The sequence below is a fragment of the Natrix helvetica genome, assembly GCF_964273705.1.
Source record: "Natrix helvetica genome assembly, chromosome: 7".
In the NCBI taxonomy this organism is placed as follows: Eukaryota; Metazoa; Chordata; class Lepidosauria; order Squamata; family Natricidae; genus Natrix; species Natrix helvetica.
In genome coordinates this window covers 60,692,622-60,720,221 of record NC_138558.1, presented here as the reverse complement: position 1 = coordinate 60,720,221, position 27,600 = coordinate 60,692,622, and the positions used below count along the sequence as shown (strand labels likewise).

The 27,600-nt window shown below is 38.1% G+C and overlaps 2 protein-coding genes across 2 annotated transcripts; both read right to left on the bottom strand.

Annotated features, from left to right (window-relative positions):
* Positions 1-30: 30 nt before the first annotated feature.
* FGA (fibrinogen alpha chain) lies at positions 31-9,038 on the bottom strand. The gene is made up of 6 exons (XM_081959711.1): positions 8,900-9,038; positions 6,541-6,684; positions 5,022-5,205; positions 3,017-3,162; positions 1,607-2,450; positions 31-1,220 (listed from the first exon to the last, which is right to left on the bottom strand). The coding sequence occupies exons 1-6, from the start codon at positions 8,948-8,950 to the stop codon at positions 511-513; spliced, it is 2,079 nt and encodes a 692-aa protein (XP_081815837.1). The 5' UTR covers positions 8,951-9,038; the 3' UTR covers positions 31-510.
* An 8,648-nt stretch (positions 9,039-17,686) lies between these two features.
* Positions 17,687-27,264, bottom strand: FGG (fibrinogen gamma chain). Its single transcript, XM_081959582.1, has 9 exons — positions 27,082-27,264; positions 26,932-26,976; positions 26,463-26,646; positions 26,261-26,354; positions 25,049-25,179; positions 21,679-21,812; positions 21,403-21,587; positions 20,383-20,660; positions 17,687-18,631 (listed from the first exon to the last, which is right to left on the bottom strand). The coding sequence occupies exons 1-9, from the start codon at positions 27,142-27,144 to the stop codon at positions 18,435-18,437; spliced, it is 1,311 nt and encodes a 436-aa protein (XP_081815708.1). The 5' UTR covers positions 27,145-27,264; the 3' UTR covers positions 17,687-18,434.
* Between the last annotated feature and the right edge of the window lie 336 nt (positions 27,265-27,600).

Sequence of the window (27,600 nt, the reverse complement as noted above, 5' to 3'; positions counted from 1 at the left end):
TTGTAAAATAAGTTAAATACACCAGAAAAATTTATTAGAGTGAATCTGTTTATTTTGTTTAATAAGTAGGTATCACTCAGTTGCATTCAGATAGCAAAGAAAGAAAGAAACAAACAAACATACACACACATACACACATAGGTTTGAGGTATATATTCAGTGGTGGGATTCAAAAATTTTTACTACAGGTTCTGTCGGCATGGCTTTGTGGGTGTGGTGTAGCTTTATGGGCATGGCTTGGTGGGCGTGGCAGGGGGAAGGATACTGTAAAATCTTCATTCCCTCCCCACTCCAGGGGAAGGATACTGTAAAATTCCCATTCCCTCCCAATCAGCTGAGACTTGGGAGGCAGAGAATAGATGGGGGTGGGGCCAGTCAGAGGTGGCATTTACTGGTTCTCTGAACTACTCAAAATTTCTGCTACCGGTTCTGTAGAACTGGTCAGAACCTGCTGAATACCACTTCTGTATATATTGTTTTGAAAGTTGGATTAAATTTTAGGACTGGTATCTAGTCGGTTTCCACTGGCCGAATTTTCATTCTCACAACTTTGAGAGAGTAATCTGATGGCCGAAAGGGTAACCAAATCACTCCATTTTCAATCTCATAAGGAACATTGTTCCTTGGATCATACTGACCACCTGAGTAGTAAATACCATTGAGATTAGCAGCTTGGCAGTTGTTATACCACCAGCCACCTCCATACACCTCAGCACAATTCTCCTCCCACTGATCACTGTCTCGGTCATAAGTACTAAATTTCATGTTAGTGTGAGCTGTATATTCAGTGCCATCTTCCTCTGATCCTCTGATCAGGGCATCCCCTGCTGTCCCCTTATAACTGGAGACTGTGAGTCTATAACCTTCTGATTCAGAACCTATGTGTATATTATATTCTGCATAAACTTTATCACCCTCCCAATCTTCTAGTTCAACCCGAAGAACAGTATCTTTCTGGGTCAGGATATGGAGATTTTCATTGCCCAACCAGAATTCTCCCCTCCCTTTGATATCCAAGCTGCCAAAACCTTTCTTGTAGTCTTCCCAGGTCCGGTTAAAATTCAATGACCCATCCAATCTCTGTTGGATCAGAAGCCATCCTCCCAAAGTAGTCTCTTGGTCGCAATAAACTGAAAAAACCTTAGCGGATCCTGCTGGCGTGACTCTGAAAATGCCACTTTGGGCACCAGAAGTGTGTTTTTGGTGGATATCCTCACAGTCTAAAAAAACAAAGTTGATCAAGTTGACAGAGGTTTTCAATTAAGTTTTATTACAAGCTCACCAGGTATCCAACAGTAATATTGCTGAAGTCAACTGTCTACACTCAATGTTGTGCTACATTGGAAAGACATCTTTGCATCGTCCCCCCACCCGAAAAGTATATTTGATTTAAATTTATTACCTCTCGTAGTCTGTATGGAACTGCCTTGCTAACCAATGACTAATGATAAAAACTCAATGTACCCCACCTTCCTTAATTGGCAACAAACAGACACATGGCTTTCATTAACTGAACAATGTCATGGATTGCAGTATTTGTGTCAGTTTGGTTGCAAACTTCATTTTCGCTCCCTCCACAATTATTTTCCATGAACTGGATGGATACCTGTCCCGATGTTGCCTTTTGCAAGCTTCTCCTCTGCATTGAAGCTTTGTTCTTCTAAACCAGTGTTATGCTCTGTATTTTCATCATGTTGTATTGCTTCTGTTTCAATGATTCTTGACTTGGTCCCTATTATTGTCTTGGTGTTGCCTCCCTGGGAGAAATGGTCAAATCTTGAGAAGTCATCAAATTCGTCCTCCCCTATTTCTGAAAAGGGGTCCCCTTCCTGTATTTTTGTGTGGCTAAATGATAAGGTGCTGGAATCTGCGCCTGGATGTTGGGGAACGAAATCATGAGAGCCACTTCCGCCGGCGCCGCTACTGATAGCTTCTTTAATGAAACCTTGCAAATGAGAACAATCGGAACCATCTGCCGTTTTAAATTCTTCAACGGTCTCTTCTCGGAAACCGTCAGGCCCACGAATGATTTTTGTAGTGGTGGTTTTGATACATGTATGGCTGGTATGAACGTCAGTAGAAGGTCTTATTATTGCTTTGTTTATAGTTGGTTTTCCAAACACTTCTGATCCGGGAGCACCATATTTGGTATCTGCTAAGGATCCTTTAGGATCTTCCAATACTACCTTAAACACCTTTATAGTGTCAAGTATCTTTGCTTCCTGTTCAGTCAGAGCAGCAGATTTATAGCGAATGGGAGCAGGAGAGTCCTTCACTTCTGTTATTTTCAGTGACTTGAGGGGAACAGCTTCTTCTTCTGACACCATTTTAATGGCATTAACTTGTACGAGCTGCTTCTGTATGTTTCCATAACTCTCTGTGTCCAGATTGTAGTTGAAAACATGAGCACACGATCCTTTGCAGGCACGTATCTTTATATCAATGTCCACCTAGGCCATAAGGATTTGGGGGGGGGGGGAAGAGGGAATGTAGAAATTTGTAAGTAGACATTGATTCCTAAATCTCCCTGAATTGTAACCCTAGTTGCTGCCCCATAAGATTAAAAATAAGGAATGCTTGTAAAGGCCATAAATGTAGATGGGCCACCTGCAACCATTGAGTTATATGTGGCTTCATTTCACATGACTATATATAATTTGAAAAGTCCTCTGCAAACAAAGTGCAGATTTAAAATATCTTTTCCCTGGCAGTCTGCTAAGACTATAGCTCATCCATGTTAATTTACATTTTTGGTCTTCCCTACCAACAGATTATTTAACATAGTAAAATAACATAGTAAAATGTTGCTGCTGTGAAACAGGAAGGAAGGGAGGGAGGGAGAGAAGGAGGGAGATTATTAATCGTACAAAAAAAAAATCATTTTCTAATCTCACAGTGGTTGCTGAAACTGCCTCATTCATTGAAACATATAACTAATAAAAAGGTGCATTGGGAAATATTTGTTCCAGCATTTTAAAAAAGATACCTCTTTAAAAAAAACAACAAGACAACTCACCTCTAAACGTTTCAAATCTCCAACTTGATTATGGATTGAGTTCTGCAAGGTTTTAATCCTTTCTACTTTATCAGCAACTCTCTGTTTCAGTGTCACCAATCTCCTCCTGAGATCATCAGATATTTGTCCATAGTTCTTATCTAATTCTGTAATAAAAGAAATTAGTACAGTATAGCCAGCGCAGCCCTCAGTGTGATAAAAAAAAATGCATTAAACAAAGCTACGCAGCCTTCCCAGTCTTATGCTTTTAAAATTAGATGAAGCCATCTGTATAACAGTCAGTACTACTCTATATGTGTTTGTAAGACTGGATAGAGACTTAGAGATAGAATCAGGGGTGGACTGCTGCGGGTTTGCAGGGATTCGGAAGAACCTCTAGCTAAGATTCTGTGCAGTTTGGAGAATACCCAAATCCCACTCCTGGCTGGCCCCACTCACCCTGCCCTGCCCCTACCAGGAGTCCCCAAGTGGCCCATTTTGTATGCAGGTAAATACAGGGCATGCATGGAGGTTTGGGGAGGGCAAAAAACAGACCTACCGGAAGTTCAGGAAGGCTGAAAACAGGACTGTTTCCAACCTCCGGAGCCTGGGGAGGCCGTTTCTGCCATCCCGGAGGCTTGAGGAAAGCACCCGGAGCCCGGGGAGGGCAAAAACACCTCAACGTCATGGTGCAGGAAGACAACTAGGCCACATCCACCATGGTCACCCACACCCAGCAACTAGGCAGAAAACCCCTTGCTAAAATTTTTGAAGCCCACCCCTGGATAGAATACTATACCTGCAATTCCTCCTTAATGTCGTTTCCTCTCCCTTCTACTTTTATTTTATTTTGCAAAGTATAGCTATGGATTCAGATTGGAATCTCTCTACTATGTTTCCTTCAAGTGTTCATCCTATCTCTTGTGGCTTTTTTCTCAGTCTATTGTCCCAAAGAATTGTCTCCCAGTCACTGTGGTTCTAATTATTGGACTACATTGTCATGCAATATTGGAGTACACCATTGTTAATGTTTATGTTTTAGGTGCCTCCTATAAAATAATGAGAGGTTAGCTTAGAAACATATTAAGCATGAGTAATTTGGAACAGGATTTCCTGCCTTTCCTCTTAATCTTAATACTAACCTAATGTTCCAGAGATGGCACTGGAAAATAAATATATGCATGAAAGCATGGCAAATAATTTTCAGAAGGAAAATGAAAAAATAATGTACTGGAAGAAATACTTTTCTAAGATTTGGTTAAATAATTGGTAAAAACATTTTTGTGATATGGAAAATACCTGAAACAGCCCAGAATTAGATAATAATGCTTTTTACCAATTTATGTCAAAAAGTTTCAATTCTGAGGTAAAACAAATATATATTTTAAAAGAAATAGCTAACAGTATTTAAACTCAATTATTTTATGTAGCAACCTTCCCAGTCTGCTCTCCAGATACATTGAAGATAGAGAATTCAAAGAATTTCAATTTTAAATTACAGAAATTATAGATTAACAGAGTTGGAAGGGACCTTGTAGGTCATCTAGTCCAACCCCTGCCTAAGCAGGAGACTCTACACCATTTCTGACTGATGGCAGTCCAGTCTCTTGTTGAAAACTTCCAGTGATGAAGTTCCCACAAGTTCTGAAGGCAAACTGTTCCATTGGATTGTTCTCACTGTCAGAAAATGTCTCCTTATTTCCAGGTTGAATATCTTCTTGTTCACTTTCCATCTATTATTCCTTGTCTGGCCTTCAGGTGCTTTGGAAAATAGCTTGACCCCGTCCTCTCTGTGGCAGCCCCTCAAATATTGGAAGACTGCTATCATGTCTCCCCTGGTCCTTCTCTTCACTAGGTAGCCATGCCCAGTTCCTGCAATATTTCATCTATGTTTTAGGCTCCAGTCCACTTATCATCTTGGTTGCTCTTCTCTGTACTGTTTCTAGAGTCTCAACAACTTTTTATAGCATGATGGCCAATTTCATAGGGATTTTTAAAATCTTCATATAACTGGGATTAAACTCACCTTGTTCACTGGGCAGATATCTTTCCAGATAGTTAAAAATTTCCTGTTTCAAATTATTAGATGACTTGTAAGTATTTTGGTTATCCGAAAGTGCCTTCTTAATATTTTCTATCCTGTTTTGAAAATCTTGATTTGTTTCATCTATCAGTCCTTGCATCCTACATCCTGAGGGACATTTAATGCCCTAAATAACAGAAACAAAGTAAAAGAACACATAAAGTAATTGACAAATAATTAACACATTTTCAGATGTTACGAAGTATAGGTAGTCTCAGGTATGGAAACAATTGGAACCAGAATTTTGGTCGCTAAGCAATATGGTTAAGTGAGTCCTGTGTCATGGTCATTAAATGAAATATTAAAGTGAATCCAGCTTTAGACTGACATTTCTACTCAGTCATTGTGGTTTACAATAGCTTAACATATCGGGTGCACCCAAACTGAGGTAAAAAACTTCTTGTGCAGATTTGTATAATTTATGCTCATTTACTCAAAAGTAACTCTTTTGTATTGATTTACTTTTTGTGTAACAGCAATGACTCCCTTATCTCCTCTCATAAATTAATATTTGTTTGGAAATGCACAAGTCAGTAGGAGAGTGTTCTTCATGTGATGACTATGTTCTGAAAAAAATAATAATCTAAAAATCTACTTTCTGGTTAGTTATTTTTTCTACTCTGGAGAGGAAAACAATTACAGGTAGTCCTTGACTTATGACCACAATGGAGCCCAAAATTTATGTTGCTAAGTGAGACATTTGTTAAGTGAATTTTGCCCCATTGTACGACCTTCCTTGCCACAGTTTTTAAGTGAATCGCTGCAGTTCTTAAATTAGTAACACAGTTGATAAATGAATGACACTGCAACCATCATAAATGTGAGTCACTCGTCAAGCATCCAGATGCAAATCACAAGACCATGGGGATGCTGCAATGGTCATAAGTGTGGAAAATGGTATTAAGTCACTTTTTACAGAGTTGTTGCAACTTCAAATGGTCACTAAGTGAGGTCAAGACTACCTGCAGTTAAAAAAATCCATGATGGGGCAATCCAGAATAAATACGTAGACTTATTAAATTCCATTCCTTTCTTCCCTTGTGTGGCAAAGAAGGTATTATACTCCAGTTTACTCCAGGTTTTCTTCTGTAGTAATTAAATAACTTGCTTCCTTCTCTGCTAGTACTAACAAAACACTTAACAGCCAATGATCAGGTTAAGGGTGCTGCAACTGGCTTTCTCTTGGGAAAGTGAGGAACTGTGGCCTGAAGTGTTCCTAATCAAGCCATTTCTTAAAAAAATGTTTCTTTAATGCTTTGTTTTGATTAGTTTGGTTAACTTAGAATAACATTTTTCAACCAGGAGCTTTCTACAGGGGCTTTCTACAGGAGACAGCTACTGAAGTGCAAATATGTAATTGAGCCTATTATATCTAATATATTACAATGGGGAGAAATAGCTGTTTTTCGTGAGAAACAACATGATTGGTGTGCCATTGGCTTTCTGTTGTCTTTTGGCTTACCCAGTGCTCATCGGCACATATTGGCCAATCCTTATCAGATTTGCAGTCACCTTGAGCTTTATGCTCTACTATTCTGGGACCACGTATTATTTCTCCTTCAAGTCCTCCTCTAACTTCCTCTAAGGTAGCTTCAGCACTGGTCACCTGTGATGAAATAAATAAAGGAGGGTAAAAAAGAGGCTAAATTAAGGCTGAAATGAAAGGCTGAAAACTCAGACAGTAATAATTTCTTTCATAAATAATCCATGGCTTTTTAGTTGATAAAAATAATTTGCTAAAAATAATCATTTAGACACTTGCTTCAGACTCATGGACTATTCTTTTTTTTTAATAAATAGGAAACAATCATTCAAAGAAACAAAATGCATAAAGTCTCAAAGAGAGACTCCATCTCTGGCAATAGGTACCTACTTCCTGACTTTCTAAATATGGATTGAGTGATTAATTTCACTACTCCAAAAAAATTCCCCCTTTCCTATAAATAGATGACGTTACATTAGAATTGCTTGATTAAGGCCCACAGTAACATCTAATCAGGTTTAATTTAAATCCCATTGATTTCAATAGGATTTCAATGTAGGCCACTTGTTTGGGTTCAGGCCATAAGTGTTCTTAGTGGTATATTAACATATTACAAATATATATTAAACCTTATGAGTTGGATATTGAAATTAGCAATTGCAATGCAGTTTGCAATACAAGCATGACAGGTAGCTCAACTTGACTCTCCATTTAATTAGAAGACATATTTAATTTATGTCATGGAACTTTAAATTGTGAAGTGAATAGATTGATATACAGAGAAATTCTTCCTTAATTTTAGCTATTATGGTAAAAATAGGAAAAATAGAACCTTAAATGAAGAAGAGCTTTCTATGCTTAGATGGTGACTACATCAAAATGCACATAAACTTATCAGAATTATTACAATACTGTAATAATTCTGATAAATTCATGTGCATTTATATAAGCAGTATATACTTTATTTTAAATACAAATAATCTCTAACTTCAAACCAAAGGATTTTCAAATATTATTATAAAAATGGTTTATAATACACCTGTCATGTTATCGCTAATAACTCTGAACTGAGGCTATTCCTAGAACTATGTTGTTTCTGATGTAAATGAAGATCATGTCCTATGAATAGGATTATTGATAACAAATGATTAAACCTAAAATAAAAGATTAAAATCAGCAATATCCTATCCATCTTCTTCAAACGTTACCAGGGATTACAAAGTAATAAATGAATCAGTGAATGCTAACAATGCTATATCTCTGGGATTGACTTTTTATTACGAGAGCTGGACTTTTAAAGCAGCCATTTAAATGACTGTAGTATGCTTTCTATCCAAGTTCCACTGTCCCAGCTTTTTTCTTTAGAATACAGCAGAAATCTTTGACATCAAAGGGACTTCTAAGTAGTCAAATATTCCCTGTTTCCCAGAAAATAAGACCTTCCTGGATAATAAGCCTAATCAGGCTTTTGAGCGCATGCACTAAAATAAGCCCTCCCCTGAAAATAAGCTCTCTGCCGAAAATAAGCCCTCCCCAAAAATATTGCAACATAGCAGCAGCCATGAGGTGACTGCGCTTGCTTCCTCCTGCACCTCAAAAATAATAAGACCTCCCCCAAAATAAGGCCAAGTGGGTATTTCGGGGTCAAAAGAAAATAAGACTCTGTCTTGTTTTCAGGGAAACATGGTAGTTTTACAATATTAGTTTTACACTCATGCATTTGTAGTGCCCCTGTATGAGCCTGACTTCTGATAATTGTATGAAAAAATGTAAGCACATAAAAAGATTTCTCTTGATTAATATTATACATAACATGTTCAAATATGTCATCTAGTTTTTGTATACAAATATAAGGGAAATGCATATGAATAACGAATACTGCATTTTTAGTCAAATATTTATAAAGCACCCACAGTTTCTTAGCAAGCAAGATGATAAACAGCCTTCGTGAGCATTTGAAAACACAAAGCCACATCAGGATATGGGCTCCATCAACAATGTACTTCTGGGATATCCATCAACTCTCCAGAGATCGAATTATTTATTCCATGCAAGTCATTGAACATAAATAGGAGCTAAATGTGGCAGTGAGATTTTTTTCACATGTGCATGCAAAGGTAAATATAAATTTTATCAACAAACTCCAAGTTGGTCCAGGAATTATACCAGCACTAAGAGAATATTTGAAGTGGACAGGCTGTTGTTCTTGATCATATTATAGTGTATTTGATAGTGAAGGGATGAAATATGTAACTGCTTAAATAGGCAAGTAATAAAAAAGAACACAAATCAATACAATCAGTAAAGAAGAAAAAAACTAGATAAAATATATTCATACCAAGGCGATGCTGAAGGACAGCAGTGCACAGAGAATTCTTAGCGGAAACATCTTCAGAAAGGTATGGCTGTGGCCCAAAGGAATGTCCTTCACTTAGGCATTTTTGGTTCTATTTCTATCTTTGTTTTGTCAATCCTCCTCCCCTTCCTTCATTAATGATTAGCTTCCTTCTGTTGACACAGGCATATTGCAATCTCTGAGTTTGGTGACCCAGAAACTCTTGCCCAAACTCTTGTTTTTTGACAGTCTGGTTACTCAATCCTAGCAAACATGGAAGGCAAATCTTGGTTGCTCCAACCATATTCCTGGAACGGAGAATGTCTAAAGGTTGAAATGAGTCATTTCAAGGTAAATTGTAGAGAGGAATCCAACATTAAGCACAAAGCAAATGCAATGACAAACAGATGCTATTTCTTGCATTAGAGGAGTACGTTACGATACAATACAATACAATACAATACAATACAATACAATACAATACAATAGTAGAGTTGGAAGGGACCTTGGAGGTCTTCTAGTCCAACCCCCTGCCTAGGCAGGAAACTCTATACCGTTTCAGACAAATAGCTATCCAACATCTTCTTAAAGACTTCCAGTGTTGGGGCATTCACAACTTCTGGAGGCAAGCTGTTCCACTGATTAATTGTTCTAACTGTCAGGAAGTTTCTCCTCAGTTCTAAGTTGCTTCTCTCCTTGATTAGTTCCCACCCATTGCTTCTTGTTCTGTCCTCAGGTGCCTTGGAGAATAGCTTGACTCCCTCTTCTTTGTGGCAACCCCTGAGATATTGGAACACTGCTATCATGTCTCCCCTGGTCCTTCTTTCTATTAAACTAGACATACCCAGTTCATGCAACCGTTCTTCATATGTTTTAGTCTCCAGTCCCCTAATCATCTTTGTTGCTCTTCTCTGCACTCTTTCTAGAGTCTCCACATCTTTTTTACATCGTGGCGACCAGAACTGAATGCAGTATTCCAAGTGTGGCCTTACCAAGGCATTATAAAGTGGTATTAACACTTCACGTGATCTTGATTCTATCCCTCTGTTGATGCAGCCTAGGACTGTGTTGGCTTTTTTGGCAGCTGCTGCACACTGCTGGCTCATATTTAAATGGTTGTCCACTAGGACAACCTAGTTGTCCGTTGCAGGAGATCATTTGTTCTCTATCTTTGGTACCTCACTGTAATATTTAGATTTAAGAGATTTCTGGAAGGGAAAAGTTAGATATCTGGGAGGGGGGTTATATATTTCCCTCTCCCCGAAGGTGGGTAAGATGGAGTCAAATCTAACTACATCTGGGTTAGCTAAGTAAATTATTTTCAATAACTAGGAACAAGTTTTTATATTTCCCATGCAAACCCAGTTAAGTTTTCCATTTCTATTCATATTGACATACTTTCCTCTCTACCCCAAAGGTGGTTCTCAAAAGGCAGTTGGGCTTCCATTGTTTTTTTCCGTTGAAAATATTTCACTTCTCAGTCAAGAAGCTTCTTTAGTTCTGACTGAATGGTGGATAATAGAAGGATTTACAATCATTGCAGTCATCTGAAGGTTAGCCTTTCACACTGAAGGTCAGTAGTTAGCTCTCTGAGAGTTGTTGAAGCCACATTGCTGGAATATCTGAAAAGCTCAGGAGGATTTTCAACCAACACAACATTCATGCAAACTTCAAACGCAAGAATACACAAAGGCAAAACTTTGTCCACACCAAGGATAAAACACCTGGGCACAAATGGAGCAATCTGATATGTACAGGACTTTTCAGTGAGATATTTGGAGTTAAGATCTTTACATTGTGGAAACAAAACAACCACTTCACAAACACATGGCATAACACATAGGAGAACAAACCCAAGAGGGCAAGATTAGGTAGTCCATCTGGATTTAAAAGAGAAAGGTTACTCTTTTGAAGACAGCAAAGTCGACATTTTGGACAAAGAGGACCACTGGTTTGAAAGAGGGGTTTAAGAGACCATCTATGTTAAAATGGAACTGTCCTCTCTTGGCATTGAAGTGGGATATGACACCACCTATTTCCTGTCTGCAATACAGTCCTTTCATCAGTTCCAAGAAGGTTCCACACACATTTGCATTCTGATCCTGAGGGTAAAGATCAGTGGTGGGTTTCAAAATTTTAGAGAACCTCTTCTGTAGGTATGGCCTCCTTTGTGGGAGTGGCTTGCCGGCCATGTGAGCGGGTAGAAATGGCTTGCTGGCCATGTGACCAGATGGGAGTGGCTTGCCAGCAATGTGACTGGGTGGGCGTGGCCAACTTGTAAAATGTGGTGAAACTCACTTAACAACGTTCTTGCTTAGCAACCAAAATCTTGGCTCAGAAACTCTGGTATTTGAAGCACGCAAGTCTTAAAGCTGTCAAGTTACAAGACCCTTCCACCCCTAACCCTTTAGAAAAAAAACCCAGGGGTGTTCAAACTTGACAGCTTTAAGACTTGTGGACTTCGACTCCCAGAATTCCTCCTCTCGCTCTTCATCTTGTTGATGGGTGGATGGGCGGGGGGGGGGGGGGGAGGGAGCTGGAACCGGTTCTAAATGGCACTGTAGATTTGTGGAACCTCTTCTATAGAAGAGGCTAGAACTGGCAGGGACCCAACCCTGGTACAGATAAACTCCCAAGTGGCCTCAATGACTCTCAGAAAGCTAATAACTGACCTTCTGAGGGTTAATGAGCTGTGTGTTATCTATGGATTGTTGCCCTTTGAGCTCAGACCTCATGTTAATTTATTTCAGGAACATTTAGTATGCATGTAAAAAAGAATGGGGCCAAATACAGAATGTTGACGTGTGTGCCTGTGAGATGGAAGAAGCACTATGGCATAACTATAGCAGAGTTTCCCTACCTTTTTGCTTTGTGGACCTGTGGTGGGGGGAGAGGGGATGGTTCTATGTGGCTGGTGGGCACGCGCACCTGACACTCATACAAATGGAGCAGGTGCCCATGTGCTCGTCCTGTGCTTGTGTGACTGGGCATGTGCACAAGTGGGGATACACTCACCCACCATTTCCATGGACTGGTTCCAAAAGGCTCAAGGCCTGCTAGTGGGCTGCAGCCTCGGGGTTAGGGACCCCTGCTATAGCATGTCTGCAACTCATAACAGGATACTAAAACTAAAAATATAAAAAAATGAATGGTGTCAAAAAACCAGAAGCATGGAGCTGTCGGAGGAATTTGAGGTGGGACTCCAATAATGATAATGATTATAATTAAAAATTTCAAGTTCAGTTTCAATACAGATTAAAAAATGAAGATCTGATAAAAGCAATAGCAGCAGAAGAAGACTACAAATATTTGGGAATTTTGGAAGCTTTCAATTTATCACAGAATCAACTGAAAGAAAATACCACATTCTTCGGAGTATAAGATACACCTCTCCCCCCCCCAAAGAGAGTGAAAATCTGGGTGTGCCTTATACACTGAATGTAGCATTTCTGGCCTCCCAGAACCTCACCCCCTTAGCAAACATAGACGTGCATAGGCTTTGGGAGGCCTCTAAAGTGCTCCTGGGGGCTGGGGAGGGCAAAAACAAACAAAAATTGCCCTTTTTTGCCCTTTTTTGATGACATTAATGATGGAAACGCCATTAATGTCATCAAAATCTCAGTCATACCTTGATATAATACACTGCTGGAATGATTAACTGGACACATGTGAAAGGTTGGTATTTCAAGACCTAAGTTACAAGTGACAGGGTGAGCTTCCATTACTTGCTTAACTCCTGCCAATCTAGCAGTTTGAAAGCACATGCTAATAGATAAATAGGTACCACTTAGGTGGGAAGGTAACAGTGTTCTAGAAATGGTGATAGACTTTAGGAGAAACCCTCCCATACTACCACCTCTTACAATACTAAACAACATAATATCAACAGTAGAGACCTTCAGGTTTCTAGGTTCTATCATATCTCAAGACCTAAAATGGACACCTATCATCAAAAACTTCATCAAAAAAGCACAACAAAGATTGCTCTTTCTGCGCCAACTCAGGAAGCTCAAACTGCCCAAGGAGCTGCTGATACAGTTCTCCAGAGGAATTATTGAGAATATCATCTGCACCTCTATAACTGTCTGGTTTAATTCTGCAACCCAAGAAGACAAACATAGATTTCAATGGATAATTAGACTTCAGAAAACACAATTACTACCAACATGTCTTCCATTGAGGATCTGTATACTGCATGAGTCGAAAAGAAGGCCCTGAAAATATTTACAGACCCTCGCATCCTGGACATAAATTGTTTCAACTCCTACCCTCAAAACGACTCTATAGAACAACACACAGCAAGACAAGACACAAGGACAGGTTTTTCCCAAACGCCAAAGAATGCTAAACAAATAATTCCCTCACCACCGTCAAACTATTTACTAAGGCTGCATTACAATTACTATTAACCTTCTCATCGTTCCTATCACCCATCTCCTCCCACTCATGACTGCATGACTGTAACTTTGTTGCTTGTATCCTTACAATTTATATTGATATTGATTGTTTCCTGATTTCTTATTTGTAGCCTATGACTATCGTTAAGTGTTGTACCTTATGATTCTTGACAAATGTATCTTGTCTTTTTATGTACACTGAGAGCATATGCACCAAAGACAAATTGTTTGTGTGTCTAATCACATTTGGCCAATAAAGAATTCTATTCTATTCTATTCTATTCTGTTCTGTTCTGTTCTGTTCTGTTCTGTTCTATTCTATGTGCCTCGCATATAGTCATGCTGACCACATATCCACAGAAGTGTCTTTGGACAACATTGTCTCCCTCAGCTGTGAATCAGAGATGAACACTGCCCTCTAGAGTCAGGCACAACTGGTAGGAGAAACCTTTACCTTTTTATATTTCTGAAAGGACTGTTTGAACCCCATAAAGTTAGTCTACCCAGCCTTGTAGTATCAATGCTAATATTGGCAATAGATGTCCAGCTAGTTAGGGTCAGGTATAATCTATACTTTGATGACTTCTTCGGCTTCAAGCTTTTGTTCATTTCTTTGATGGTAAAGATTACTCTATATCAGACACTTGATGTTTAAGGGATTCAGACCGCCATTGTTTGGGATTTTATAAACAAGATACTATTATCTGCTGCCATTAATGATAGGTGTAATATATGGCTGAAAAGTGACTCATTAAAAACAGGGTCAGGAAAACAGCAACTAAATTTGTTCCTTATATATCCACTTACCCAGCAAGCACAGGCAAAGATTTAACATGAAGCTGAAAGCCAATATTTACCATACCATATGGTATAGTACCATATCATAAGTAAGTCCTAGCCCTGTTTTTTTAAAGGTATATGGTATGTTCCTTTCATTTCATATCCAAGGACACTGTAGAACAATTACTGAACACATGTTGGCTTTAAAGTGGCCTATTAGTATGATACTATTAATATTTATAATTTTAGATCATAAAGGTACATTATTTCATGCATGGAATCTAATTGCCAGTTTATTTTCCATTCCCCTTAATTTTTGTGTTATATATTTGTTTTCACTATCCTAAATATTTGGAGCCATCTGAAAACTTGATCACAAGCAGTGAAAACAGCTGCAGTCCTTTTTAGATCAGAAAATATTTTTGAAATTGACTTGAAGTTAAGCAGCTCCTTGAAATTAGACAATTGCAATTTGCGCTACTGGGGGCTGTCTTTGAAAACTATCTGGAAGCTGCAGCGGGGAGAGATTTCAATCAATACTTGCTGTCTGATGGAAACTGAATTCATACTATAATACCTATGTTGAGGTTACATTGGTTGCCAATAGTTTTCAGAATTCACTTGTTCTGTTGGTTACTAAAAATCCTACTTGGTATGGCTCCATTTCCCTTTGGGATTTTTAACCTTTAATAACACCTACCCATTGGTGCAGTCTTTCTTCGAGGAATTCCTTTTCTGTAAGTGGTGAGAAATGCAGAAGGACAGAACACCAAATACAGACTTGTTTTCTTGCTGTCCCCTAATTAATATGAATTTGCCCCAGAAGTTCCAATTGGTTTCCATTCTTCTAAGTTTTAGGAAAACAGTTAAAAGAGTCTTCTTCTGTTCGGTATCCAGAAATTAAGTGGTTTATTGATTTATGTTGGTTTTTTATGACATAGTGTATTAAGTAATGTACATTCGATTCATAGGATATGAAAACAAATAAAATAATCTACATGATGGTTTAGCACAAACATGTTAATCCAGTCTATGTTTTTGCATACAGTTTTGAAGTAAATCTATTTGCAAAAAAAGTTTTGAACACTTTTTTTTATTCCTGTTAATTGCATTCCTGTTAAAAGCCCTTAAAAAGGGGAACGAAAGCTGAGTATCACCACTGAATTTTACCTTAATGATCTGAATTGATACCAATGCTTCTGAAACAATGAGTTAGCTGGAAGGAGGGGGTTGCATCTTTCTCTCTCTGTGTTTAATATTTAATCAATTATACATACTCTCTCTGTGTCTGTGTGTGTTGTGAAACTAGCCAATGTAGATCAATAAGGCCAGGTGGCTCATATGTTTAGAAAATGTCTGCAAATGTTTCCCATTAGTCATCATGGCATAAATAACTCTACAAGAAGCCCATTCATTGGTGGTCCTACACAAAAGCAGATATGGGAATAAATAAAGCAACTTGGGTAGAATTATAAAGCATATTTTTGTTTGATATTTCATTATTATAATAATAATTATTATATATCCTATTTTGTTTCAACAGATATGAACATACATCTGTTTTTCAATTTTGACGTTTTCTCTGAAAGTGGCATCTCTTGACCTTCATAGAAATTTACAAAACTGGAAAAAAGTGCCCTAGCCTAGGCCATTGGCTAAGATACTTTAAAAAAAAAAGCATTAATAGATATTTTTGAGGCACAAAAGATCAAGTCCATATGCGAAGGTCCAATTAAACTGTTTTATTGCTACTCATGCCTATGCACAGGAATATTCTCAACTAACAGTTAGCACCTGTTGGGAGTCAAGGTGAATGAAATTCGGGGGGAGGAGAATTTGATTTAGTTCACTTGTGGTTATGTAGAGATTCTAGGCTTATCTCTCTTTTAACTCCACTCTAGGTTCTGCCACATACACATACACACACCCCAAGTAAAGAGTGCTAATGCCCACGGATGATATAGTAAAATAGTGAATATAATGGATTCTATGATTTGCCTTTGATGACAATCCTAGTAGAACTGTCTTCTACAAGAGCAAGCATGATCAGTAATGAGGAAGCCGTCAGTTCAGCCACACACAGTGGGCTGCCTGCAACAGTGGATTCCAAATGGTTTTGCACAAACCTCACCAGGATGAGAAGCAGCAGAGAATTAATGTAAGGTTAGAAGCAGGGCTTAAATGCTACCGGTTTGGACCGGTTCGCCCGAACTGGTAGTAAAAATGCTATTGGTTCGCCCGAACCGGTAGTAAAATAAATGAAACTGGTTCAGGCGAACTGGCTTTTCCGATGATCAGCTGTGATGCATGATTTATATTAGCTAAAATTGCACAGCACAGCGGATCCCTCCCTTGCTGTTTGCTTACCTTACCTTTTTGGTGCTCTCCGCATGTGTGGGAGGTACTGCGCATGTGTGGAGGTGGCACATGCAAATTCACTCACATCGCTACTGAACCGGTACCAAAGGTAAGTGGATTTCATCCCTGGTTAGAAGCCACTGTAAAATGTGCAACTGTTTTACTAGTCATTTCTAAAAAATATGGGTCACCAATATAAGACATAGGAAGTATTTTTGAAAAGAACAAACTAAGCTGCTTTTTAATTTGAATGCATGTGAGATTTGTTGCCACATGGATATTTTTAGTATGGTAAGAAAGAGTTAAATTTGATCAGATTAACATGTTTGGAATTTTTATTCACACATCAATTTGCATTTTACATTGAGTTGTCCATCTTTAATAGAATAAGCAAAACTAATGTTGCTATTTTTTTAATGGCAGCTGAGAAGCCATTAGCAACACTTTAAACTGATTCATACAAGACACACTGCAAAATAATTAGAAATGATTGTGCATACATAGTTCTGCATGTGTAGGAAATTTATTCACACACGGAAATCACAATAACATAAACCCTGTGAGACGCAATGCAGAAAACATCAGGATTCAGATTTTTGACATGTCAGCTACACCATTCAGCTATTCACTTTTCCAAAACGTAATGTAAAGTCTATACCAGTGATGGCTAACCTTTTTGTAAAGGCATGTGAAAATTGTGGGTGCCCACGCCCCAATTCAATCACCCCACCCACCTGTGCATGCATGTGTGACCCCCCGCCCCACGCATACACACATGATTCCCTGCCCTCCACCCCTGGGGAGTTTTTGCACTCTCCTGGCTCTGGAGGCTTTACTGAAGCCTGGGAAGGGCAAAAAAACCACCCAATGGGCAAACCGGAAGTTTGTTTCTGAACTTCCGGTTTGCCCGTTGGGCCTGTTTTTCGTCATTCACAGGCTCTGGGGGCTTTCCTGAAGCCTTGGGAGGGTGAAAATGCCCTCCCCCGCCCTCCGTAAGGCAAAAAATATCAGCTGGCCAGGTTACGCATGTGCGCTAGAGCTGACATAGGGCAATGTCTCACGTGCCACCTGTGCCATCACAGGTCTACACAACTATACACACATATATTTATGCAATGTGTGCAAGAAATGAATGATGAATGTCTTTTATTCCAGTAATAGAGAAAATTACTGTCTGAACTGAGTTTAGCTTCACTTCCATCTTACTTTTTAAAGCATCTCTAACTTGCAGTAAAAATGAAAACAAACACTGGTATTTGAAAAATATTGGTTTTTTTTAATGTCTGTAAATAGAATTCCATGAAGATCTTTGCTCATTTATCTGACCTCCTCAGTAGACATTAACCACATTGCTAATTTAAATGTCTTTGTGTTTACAAGAAGTTACACTTAATGAAGGCAGATTATCAGCAGAACTCATTTTCCTCATGATTTGACTGGTGCAAGACAAAGTTATTAGAAGTTTAAATGGCTAGGTGCAAATTTTGGTCTAAGTCATAAGCTAGTTTATTTATCTTTGGCTCCTGTGCACTTAGCTGTTCCAGTTTGTTAACCAATGATTTATAGCCTAGCAGCCAACAAACATCCAATTGCTGCTGAACATGACTAAATATGGTGTGGCTTAGCTCATTGTGGGAACCAAGCACTGATGTCAGTGAGATTTCAATTACTCATGGCATACATAAAGGCTATTGATTTAAACTGATGTCCTCTACAAATATGACTAATTTTTAAACCAATCACAATAATCTATAACACCTGCTTTTAAAGTCAATTTAAGTAGTAGACACCGCCAGAACTTATGTTATATGATCACTAATCATGTATGTTTATTAGAAAACTTAAGATGATTTTTTTCCTTTTAAAAAAACACTTTTTGTCATGAATGTGCCCTTTTATTGTAAACAATATGCTCAAAATTCAATCGCTCCGACATTTTACATAAGATACAAGAACAAATAGTATTGGTGTTCATCGTTGCCTTTACAAAGGTATTTGTCTTTCTAAATGTCTCCACGGTTTTCAAGATCAATATCTTTTACTCCTCCACTTTGTTGCCCTGTTACAATTGTAAGTCTGCTGAAAGGAATGACTTTCATAGTTGTTTTCTTTAAGGAGTACCACCGATCACGCCAAGTTGCCCAGATAATGCCATTATCATAGCCACTTGGACCTGCGTCTTTCTCGGTATAAGCACCTCCTAAAATGGGGGTGGGGGGAGAGAAGTAAAATGTAAATGAGCCAGGAAATACTTTTACACAGCTTTGAGATACCTAGTAGGTAGCTTAATGTTATTAATTCATACAACAATACAACAAAACCAGCATACCTACACCCATGAAAATCTACGAAAACATATATATGTATGTATGTGCATATATGTATATGTATGTATGTATGTATGTATGTATGTGTGTGTGTGTGTGTGTATATATATATAAAATTTTCGTAGATTTTCACGGGTGTAGGTATGCTGGTTTTGTTGTATTCGGGTCTTTTCCCGTGTAAGATTGAGATTGTCTTTGCAATGTTTCGGCAAGATCTCACCTGCCATCTTCGGGCTTGGGCTTTTCTTGCCGAAACGTTGCAAAGACAATCTCAATCTTACACGGGAAAAGACCCGAATACAACAAAACCAGCATATATATATAAATTTTAAGACCGTGCTATTAAACTGTTACAGACATGGTGTTTAACATTTCTGCATGAATTATAATCCAAAATTGGAATTTGCTATCATGAGATGTGCTGTCTGTCTACCAGTTTGGCTGGTTTTTTTTAAAAAAAGACTGCATCAGTTCATGAAAGCCATAGAGATCAATGGCTATTAACCTTGATGGCAATGTGACTTCCCTTGAGAGCCAATCCAGGAAAGCAGGGGTGAAATTCAGCAGGTTCTGACTGGTTCTGGAGAACTGGCAGTGGAAATTTGGGTGGTTCAGAGAACTGGCAAATACCACCTCTGACTGACCCCAGAGTGAGGTGGGAATTGAGATTTTGCAGTATCCTTCCCCTGCCACCCACCAAGCCACGCCCACAGAACCGGTAGTAAAAAAAAAATGAATTTCACCACTGCAGCAAAGGCATATTTAATCCGCTCCTTATGTTTTAATGCTTATTTAGAAGTTCCATGGGATTAAATCAGATTGATCAATCAACGAACTGCCAAGCAAGCTAATAGTAAACAAAAGTCAAGGAACCATCAAAACCACTCCCGGAAAGTCACTAGAATATAAAATGAGAGCAAACTCTACTCCTTTCTAATACTGATGATATTATCTAGTTTGGTAATAAAACTTCTGCAAACACACAAAGAAGTTCAGAAAGCACCATCGATCCCACTAGGATATTATCTTGGCAGCTTTTTGTATAATCGTGTTTCCAGCTTCTCAATGGCCAGAACTATTGTTAAGAACTAGTGGTGGGTTTTCATTTTTTTTACTACCGGTTTGCTCGTGCCACACACTCGCTAGTGCAACGCTTCTGCGCATGCACAATGCTTCTGTGCGTGCAGATCTTTTAATAGGGGTGAAAATTCAGCAGGTTCTGACTGGTTCTGCAGAACCAGTAGTGGAAATTTTGAGTAGTTTGAAGAACCGGCAAATACCACTCTGGTAGTTTAATTTAGAGCTAATAACCCAAAAATTTATGTTGCAGATATTAAGCTCTCTTCTTTTTTCAAAAAAAAAAAAAGGGGGGGGGGAGAAGGAGGACGTGAATTAATACCTGCTTAAAATACTTAAGATGGAAGGTATCAAAAGACATTCTTCAACTAACCTCCACTTTTCCTTCTGAATGATATTTCATGATTTTTTTTTTTAGAAAGGCAAAAATGGTGTGAAGAAAGGCTATACAGTAAGTTACAAACTGCTGGGGAAGTTAGAAAGCAGCTGTTTGGGAAATGTCTCATTCATAGTTCGCATTGTGCATATGGGACCTTCCAAACATTACCTGAATAATATTTGCCATTCAGATGGGCGGCATGACACTTGTTCATCCACCACCCAGATCCATCTTGTTCAGCACAGTTGCCTTCATATTTATCATTATCGCTGTCAGGCGTGCTAAACTGTATGCCGTTGTGAAAAGTAAAAAATTTGTCGCTGGGATCATCTCCGAAATCAAACCCATCAAAGGCATCCCCAGCTTCACCCCCAGCAAAGTAGGCATAGATCATACGGTATTTGTCAGCTTCATTTCCCAATTTGAAATGGGCATAATCGGCATAGCTGTGTGGGGAAAAAAGAATGAAAATCACCATTAACTTCGCGTGGCCTTTAATTTCTTAGCCATTCAGTTGGATGACCCAATACTAATATTTCAAGGGCAGGGGTTTGCACTCATTCCTGAGAGATTATTAAAATACTTAATTTCAGGAGTTACACAAACACACAGCATCTACACAGGCAAGCAAATAATGGACAAACTACAGTATGATCATTCCTGCAGACACTGCTCAAACAAACAACTCTTTGTTTAAAACAGATAAACAAACTAACCCTAGGTAATATTATGGTGTTAATGTATATATTGGCTAAAAGCAATTTAAATTCCACTAATTTCAATGGGCTTGAAATACAGTACATTTAGCTTGTAGAATAGCAATAGCACTTATATACTGATTCACAGTGCTTTTACAGCCCTCTCTAAGCAGTTTACCAAGTCAGCATACTGTCCTCAACAATTAGGGTCCTCATTTTACCCACCACGGAAGGATGGAAGGCTAACTCAATCTTGAGCTGTTGAGAACTGAACTTCCAAAGTGCGAGCAGCTGGCAGTCAGCAGACGTAACCTGCAGTACTGCATTCTAACCACTGTGCCACCATGGCAGCATTACAACTAGCAGCTGCAGTGATCTTATTGTATCACTTATATGCAAGCACATGTAAAGTGCAGGTAGCTAAAATAGCAATTTTTGTCAGTCCCCTTTATGTTAACTATGAACCGTAAGCTGATAAAGAAATCCATACCTTTTTTGGTTACTCCAGTCCTCCAGCTCTATTCTCAAGGCATATGGGACTGTAGTCTGAGTAGTTATTAAATGAATCTTTTCATTTCCCAACCAGAATTCTGTCTTGTCATTGGGTGACAGATGTCCAAATCCTTCCTTATACTGAATCCAGTTTTTATCAAAGTCTTCGCTGCCGTCAAGCCTCTGTAAATAAAACAGAAGACGGATAGAGATTATGTATTGTTGGGCCCTGAATCCTTGGTTGTATCTCTTTTTTTCCCTGTGATATGCTTACCCTCTGTATAACTGTCCACCCATTGCCCAGAGTGTCGATTTCACAGTACACCAGGAACTGTTGCTTGGCTTTCAGGGGTTTTATGAAGTACAGTCCACTCTGCCGTGCACCTTTATTAGCAATGTCTTGACAATCTATAATTAATATGTAAGAGAGAAGTGGGTTGTAATAACTGCAATCCACTATATTCATTTTGAATTAACCCTAAAAACCCTCTTTATTTTAAATGATGGTTTATTATGTTCTCATTCTGTCTTGCTAAAAGTGCTCACAGCACAATACTTTTTTTAAAAAAAAAATCCCTTTAATCTCACATCTATGCTGTAAGGAAGAAAAGCTTGGACTCAAAGCATTCCTGTTGCAATGAAGGGTCTACTCCACTAGTTATCTTCAACTATACATACTGAATTGCTTATTATTTCAAGCCCACATAACATAAAACTTACAGGGGCTTGTATCGGAACCAAAGCCTCACTGTTGTTATTGGTATTGGAATTTATTTGGTACTGAACATGATTTTTTTTCTGATGGAAATTGGAACATATAGTCAAGCTTCTAAGCATCTAGACTTGCTGCCACGAAGGTTGTTCACATCAGTTCAAATGAAACTAGCAGTAGAGTAGAGTAGAACAGAACAGAACAGAATACCAGAGTTCGAATAGACCTTGGAGGTCTTCCAGTCCAACTGCTTGCTCACACAGGAGACCCTATGTCATTCTAGAGAACTGGCTGTCCAGTCTCTTCTTAAAAGCCTTCAGTGCAGAGGTGGGTTGCTGCTGGTTTGGCCTGGTTCAGCTGAACTGGTAGTGGAATTCAGGCCTGAGTCATAGAACAGGCAGCGACCCAGGCCTGCCACGCCCCGAAACCGGTTCCCTCGCTGCCGCTTGGCCACCGTGATTTTGGATTTTGGTGACTGCACATGCTCAGTTCACTGTAAATTGTTCTGCACATGCATGCAGAAGATCGCACACACGCATGGATTGACGGCGGGTTGCACAAGGGGTTGCAAACTGGCTGCAAACTGGCAGTAACACTGGCAGCAACCCAACCCTGTTCCAGTGATAGAGAAGACCTACCACTTCTGAAAGCAAGCTGTTTCTCTGGTTGATTGTTCTCACTGTCAAGAAATTTCTCCTTAGTTCTAGGTTGGATCTCTCTTTAATTAGTTTCCATCCATTGTTTCTTGTCTTGCCTTCTGGTGCCTTGGAAAATAGGTTGATCTCTTCTTTTTTGTGGCAGCCCTTCAAATATTGGAACGGTGCTATCATGTCTCCCCTGGTCCTTCTTTTCGCTAGATTAGACATACCCAATTCCTGCTACTGTTCATCATGCTTAATCTTCAAGCCACTATACATCTTTGTTGCTCTTCTCTGCACTTTTTCCAAAGTCTCAATACATTTTAATAGTGTGATGGCCAAAACTGGATGCAATATCCCAGGTATGGTCTTACTAAGGTTTTGTAAAATGGTACTAGTACTTCATGTGGTCCCGATTCTGTTTTTTTGTTAATACATCCTAGGATTGCATTGGCTTTTTTTGGCTGCTGCTGCACATGATTGTACAAGAGGACTCCCAAGATCCCTCTCACAGATAGCCTGAGAAAATAACTAAGGTTCAATCAGTACAGAAATTAGCTTGAAATAATGGTAACCAATCTTTGTCTTAGCATACTGAATGAAGGAGGAAGCAGCTATAATTTGGTTTATTTCCGCATCTTAGCATGTTATAGAAATAGCAACTGTATTTTGCAATAAAACATATTACGTGAAACTAGCCAATGTAGATCAATAAGCCCATGTGGCTCATAATGTTTAGAAAATGTCTGCAAATGTTTCCATTAGTCCTCATGGCCTAAATAAGGCTACAAGAAGCCCATTCATTGGTGGTCCTATACAAAAGCAAATATGGAAATAAATAAAGCAACATGAGCAGAATTATAAAATATATTTTCGTTTGATACTTCATTATTATAAAGCTAGTTCCTATTTTGTTTCAACAGATATGAGCATATATCTGTTTTTCAGTTTAATGTTTCCTCTGAAAGTGGCATCTCTTGACCTCCATAGAAATGTACAAAACTGGAAAAAAGTGCCCTAGCCTAGGCCATTGCCTAAGATACTTAAAAATATATATATATTGACAGATATTTTTGAGGCACAAAAGATCAAGGCCATATGTGAAGATCCAATTAAACTGATTTATTGCTACTCATGCCTTTGCACAGCAATATTCTCAACTAACAGTTAGCACCTATTAGGAGTTAGGGTGAACAAAATTCAGCAGAAGGGTAATTGGACATAGTTCACTTGTGGTTATATAGAGATTCTAGGCTTATCTCTCATTTAACTCCACTCTAGGTTCTGCCACTCGTTTCCATACTTGCTTACTTACTTACTTACTTACTTACTTACTTACTTACTTACTTACTTACTTATTTGCTTACTTATTTATATATTCAGTTACTATAGCCATCCATCTCAACCAGTGACCTGTGGCAATAGTATGTTTTCTATCTTTAGCCTTAAGGGTTATTGAAACAATTACTGGTATCTTCTTAGCTTCTCATCTGCTGTTGATAAGAATCCATTTGGGGAGAAAGGGCCAACTTCTTTTGGCCCTAATCAACCTTTGAGTCACATATTGGAAGATCATATTTAATAATTCAGAAATTGGTATTTCCAAGACCAGCAAGTGAGTAGTTCAAAATTAAATGAGTTAAATACCATTAATATTTCTCCCATTTACATCTTATTGTAACTTAAAGGCAACTTATTTCTGCATAGAATTTTTGTGCATTAGCCTTATGTCAACATGCTTTACACAACTTCTGAAGCCACAGTGAAAATGCTTTTGCCTACAGTTTCTTAGTGGCTTATTTTTGGATTGCTTTCATATGACAAGAATTTTAAATGCCATTAATTTAACATAATATGGTAGATCATAATATCCAAAATTCTATTAAAACTATTAAAATGTAGAGTGTAACTAATACTAAATGAATTGATCTATAAGTGTTCTTACAACTGAGGTCAAAAGATAATTATAGCAGTAACATCTACATCTTAAGGCTGTTAATATCCACTGAAATCAATTTATTTCTTTCACTTAAAAAATAGATTTTGTTAAGATTTTGCCTCTATGCCTAACTGCTATTTAAGAATATCTTCTCAAAAAGTAAATTTAACCTAAAACAGCTAAGTCAACTAATTATTTCTATTAATTTATAATATGTTAAAGAAACACTTTTTAAAATCAATTGCAGATTAGATTGTAATGGATAAAAATGTACTTTTTTCTTGGTAAACAGTTCTTCAGAGGAAAACATAGAATTTAGTGTTAGTAAATTAATACAACAGCTTGTTACTCTTACCTCTTCCAGTTAATTCTTGTATCTCGACAGTGTCTTTACATGGCTGTTGACATTGTGCCTCGAGCTGAGCAGTTTTCTGCTTTAATAACTGAATCTTGTTATTGTTTAATATCAGTATGTCTGTCAATTGCCTGGAGTTTAAAAAGTATAATATAGATTTATCATACAGGTAGAAGCACTTGAAACTCACATATGATGGCCTTTCCTTCTACAAAAGAAAGCAGCGAGGAATGAAATAAATGAAAGAGAAATATGAGTATGCAATTCCCTCCTATATCTTTTCTCCACTGAATGTACAGATTGAGGAGGGATTCTAAAATATCCTTTCCTCTTTATCTATTCAATGTTGAATAAGATAATGCTTGAATGGGACTATCAATTTGCAGAACAACTTCCGTATATATGCTTACATGGGGCACTGTAATATTCTTCTTCTATTTGTATACTATTTTTCTTCCCACATTACAGAAGGAAGGCCCCAAATGGAAAAAAAATGCAACATATAAACATATAATTCAAACTAAGAAAACTAGAAAGGGTCTAAAATGGATAAATCATTCTGTCTTAAGCTGATATGGGGAGCCTAAAATCCATTAGAAATTGGTAACTATAACTTTAAGAGGCCCCAGCCATTGTAACCAACAAAGTGTCAGCGAGCGGGTGTTAATATGGCTTCCAGAGCTGGCACAAAGGAGAATATTGAGAATTAAAATTCAACAATATCTGGAGAATGCCAAGTCTTTTCCTTCCCTACCCCAAAGGGGTGCTATATGGTTAAGAAGTGCTAGATAAGTCATGTATATAGTGAGATAACAAACATTCTCTCAACATTTTTGCTATTCTTTATTCTTTGTAAAATATAACAGTTCTTTTAAAAATAAGTAATTCTGCTTTAGTTAAAATACAAAGTAATTCAATAGTCTACAAATTCTGTGCTTCTTTTAAATGAACAAGAACTGTTTGGTGTAGTCTGGCTCTACTCATATTTACCTTTCACATAGGTTGCATACTAGTAAACTACAATATAAACAGTTTATAACTGTTCTTAAATTTGACAGCTAATTTGACAGGGACAACATGGAAGGAAGGAAGATTTGGTTTTCATACATCAGCAGAAATTCCGCTGGAATAAAATAAATGGAAACCCTCTAATTCAATCCACATTTTGTTTTTGCATCCTCAACATTGAAAAATAATAAACATTAAACCTACTGTATAGTATTTTCATGGCCGACAATAATGTTTTCATATCTGACAATTTCATCAATGATTTGTCTGGACTTCTGTGTATAACCTGGAACCACATCTGTAGAAAAGAAAAAAGAAAAAAGCAGAGCATGCATAAAACATTAAGGATGATGTAAACGAAATCATTGAAATAGTAAAACTATTTACGCTAGCTTTTGATTCTCACTTGACTGAGCTGCTGGCTGGGAGACATGCACTTGTCTGATCTGGCGTATCAAATTGTCAGTTACTCCTGAAGAATTAGAAATGTCCCGCAACAATTGTTCAAGGATCTGAAGATCTCGATCAACATCTGAATGATATCTGGTTATGAAATCTGCTATGCCGCATGTTGTAGGACAAAAGTTTCCCTAAAGGAAAAGAGAAAATGTTTTAATCGTATCGACTAACAAGAAATATTTTATAGCCCAACAATAGAGCTTTTTTTCTATACACATGAGATGATGTGATACAATAAAGGGATTTGCAATAAATAGACGTCTAAACCTAAACAAGATGACTAAAAACCCTATCCTGATTGTCAGTTGTTAATCTAAAAAGAGTCATGGACTTAAGAACTTCACGCTTACAGTTAACAATCTACAGTAACAACCTGATTAGAAAGAACTGCAAAAATAATACAGATATCAACTTACGAATCGTTCATCCAAGATACAGCAGTTTTCACGTGTGGCAAAAAACTGAATAAAAGGGAAAAAGAGACATAGGATGACATTTCAGTCATTATGATATTTTTGATGACTACGTAGTTTACAAAGGTCCATACCCTCCCCAGGTAAACTTACTGCAGTACAAGTTGAAAAGAAGAAAAATAGAAGAGGCAGCCACTTGTGAAATTTTGGCAGCATTATTTCTGTAGCTTCCAGAACCACCAAACACAGGAGAAGCAGTGCTTAATCAATCTGAGTTTGTGGACATCAGAGAACTGGACTTGTTCTCTAAACTGTGTAGGGCAGCTTAAGAGATCATGTGGCCTTTAGTTGGTGAAAATAGGTGGGGCTGACACATAAGGAGGACAGCCTCTTCCGGCCCTAGTGGGAGTGTCCCCAGAGTTTGCTGGCACCTATTCATTGCATTTTAAAACACTAGATGATTCTGACTTACCTCGGCCAGAAAAAACCCATGGAAGGATAACTTGCCCTGTGAAGCAATTTCTTCCAGTAATCATTTGCAATAAGGCTGACTTGCTTGTTTGAACAACCTGAATGCAAAAGATAATAAGAATTTCAAGAGCTGCTCGCTCTCACAATTTCCCCCTGTGGTCTTAGGGGAAAAGCTAAATTTTGGTAAACATGACTCATGTG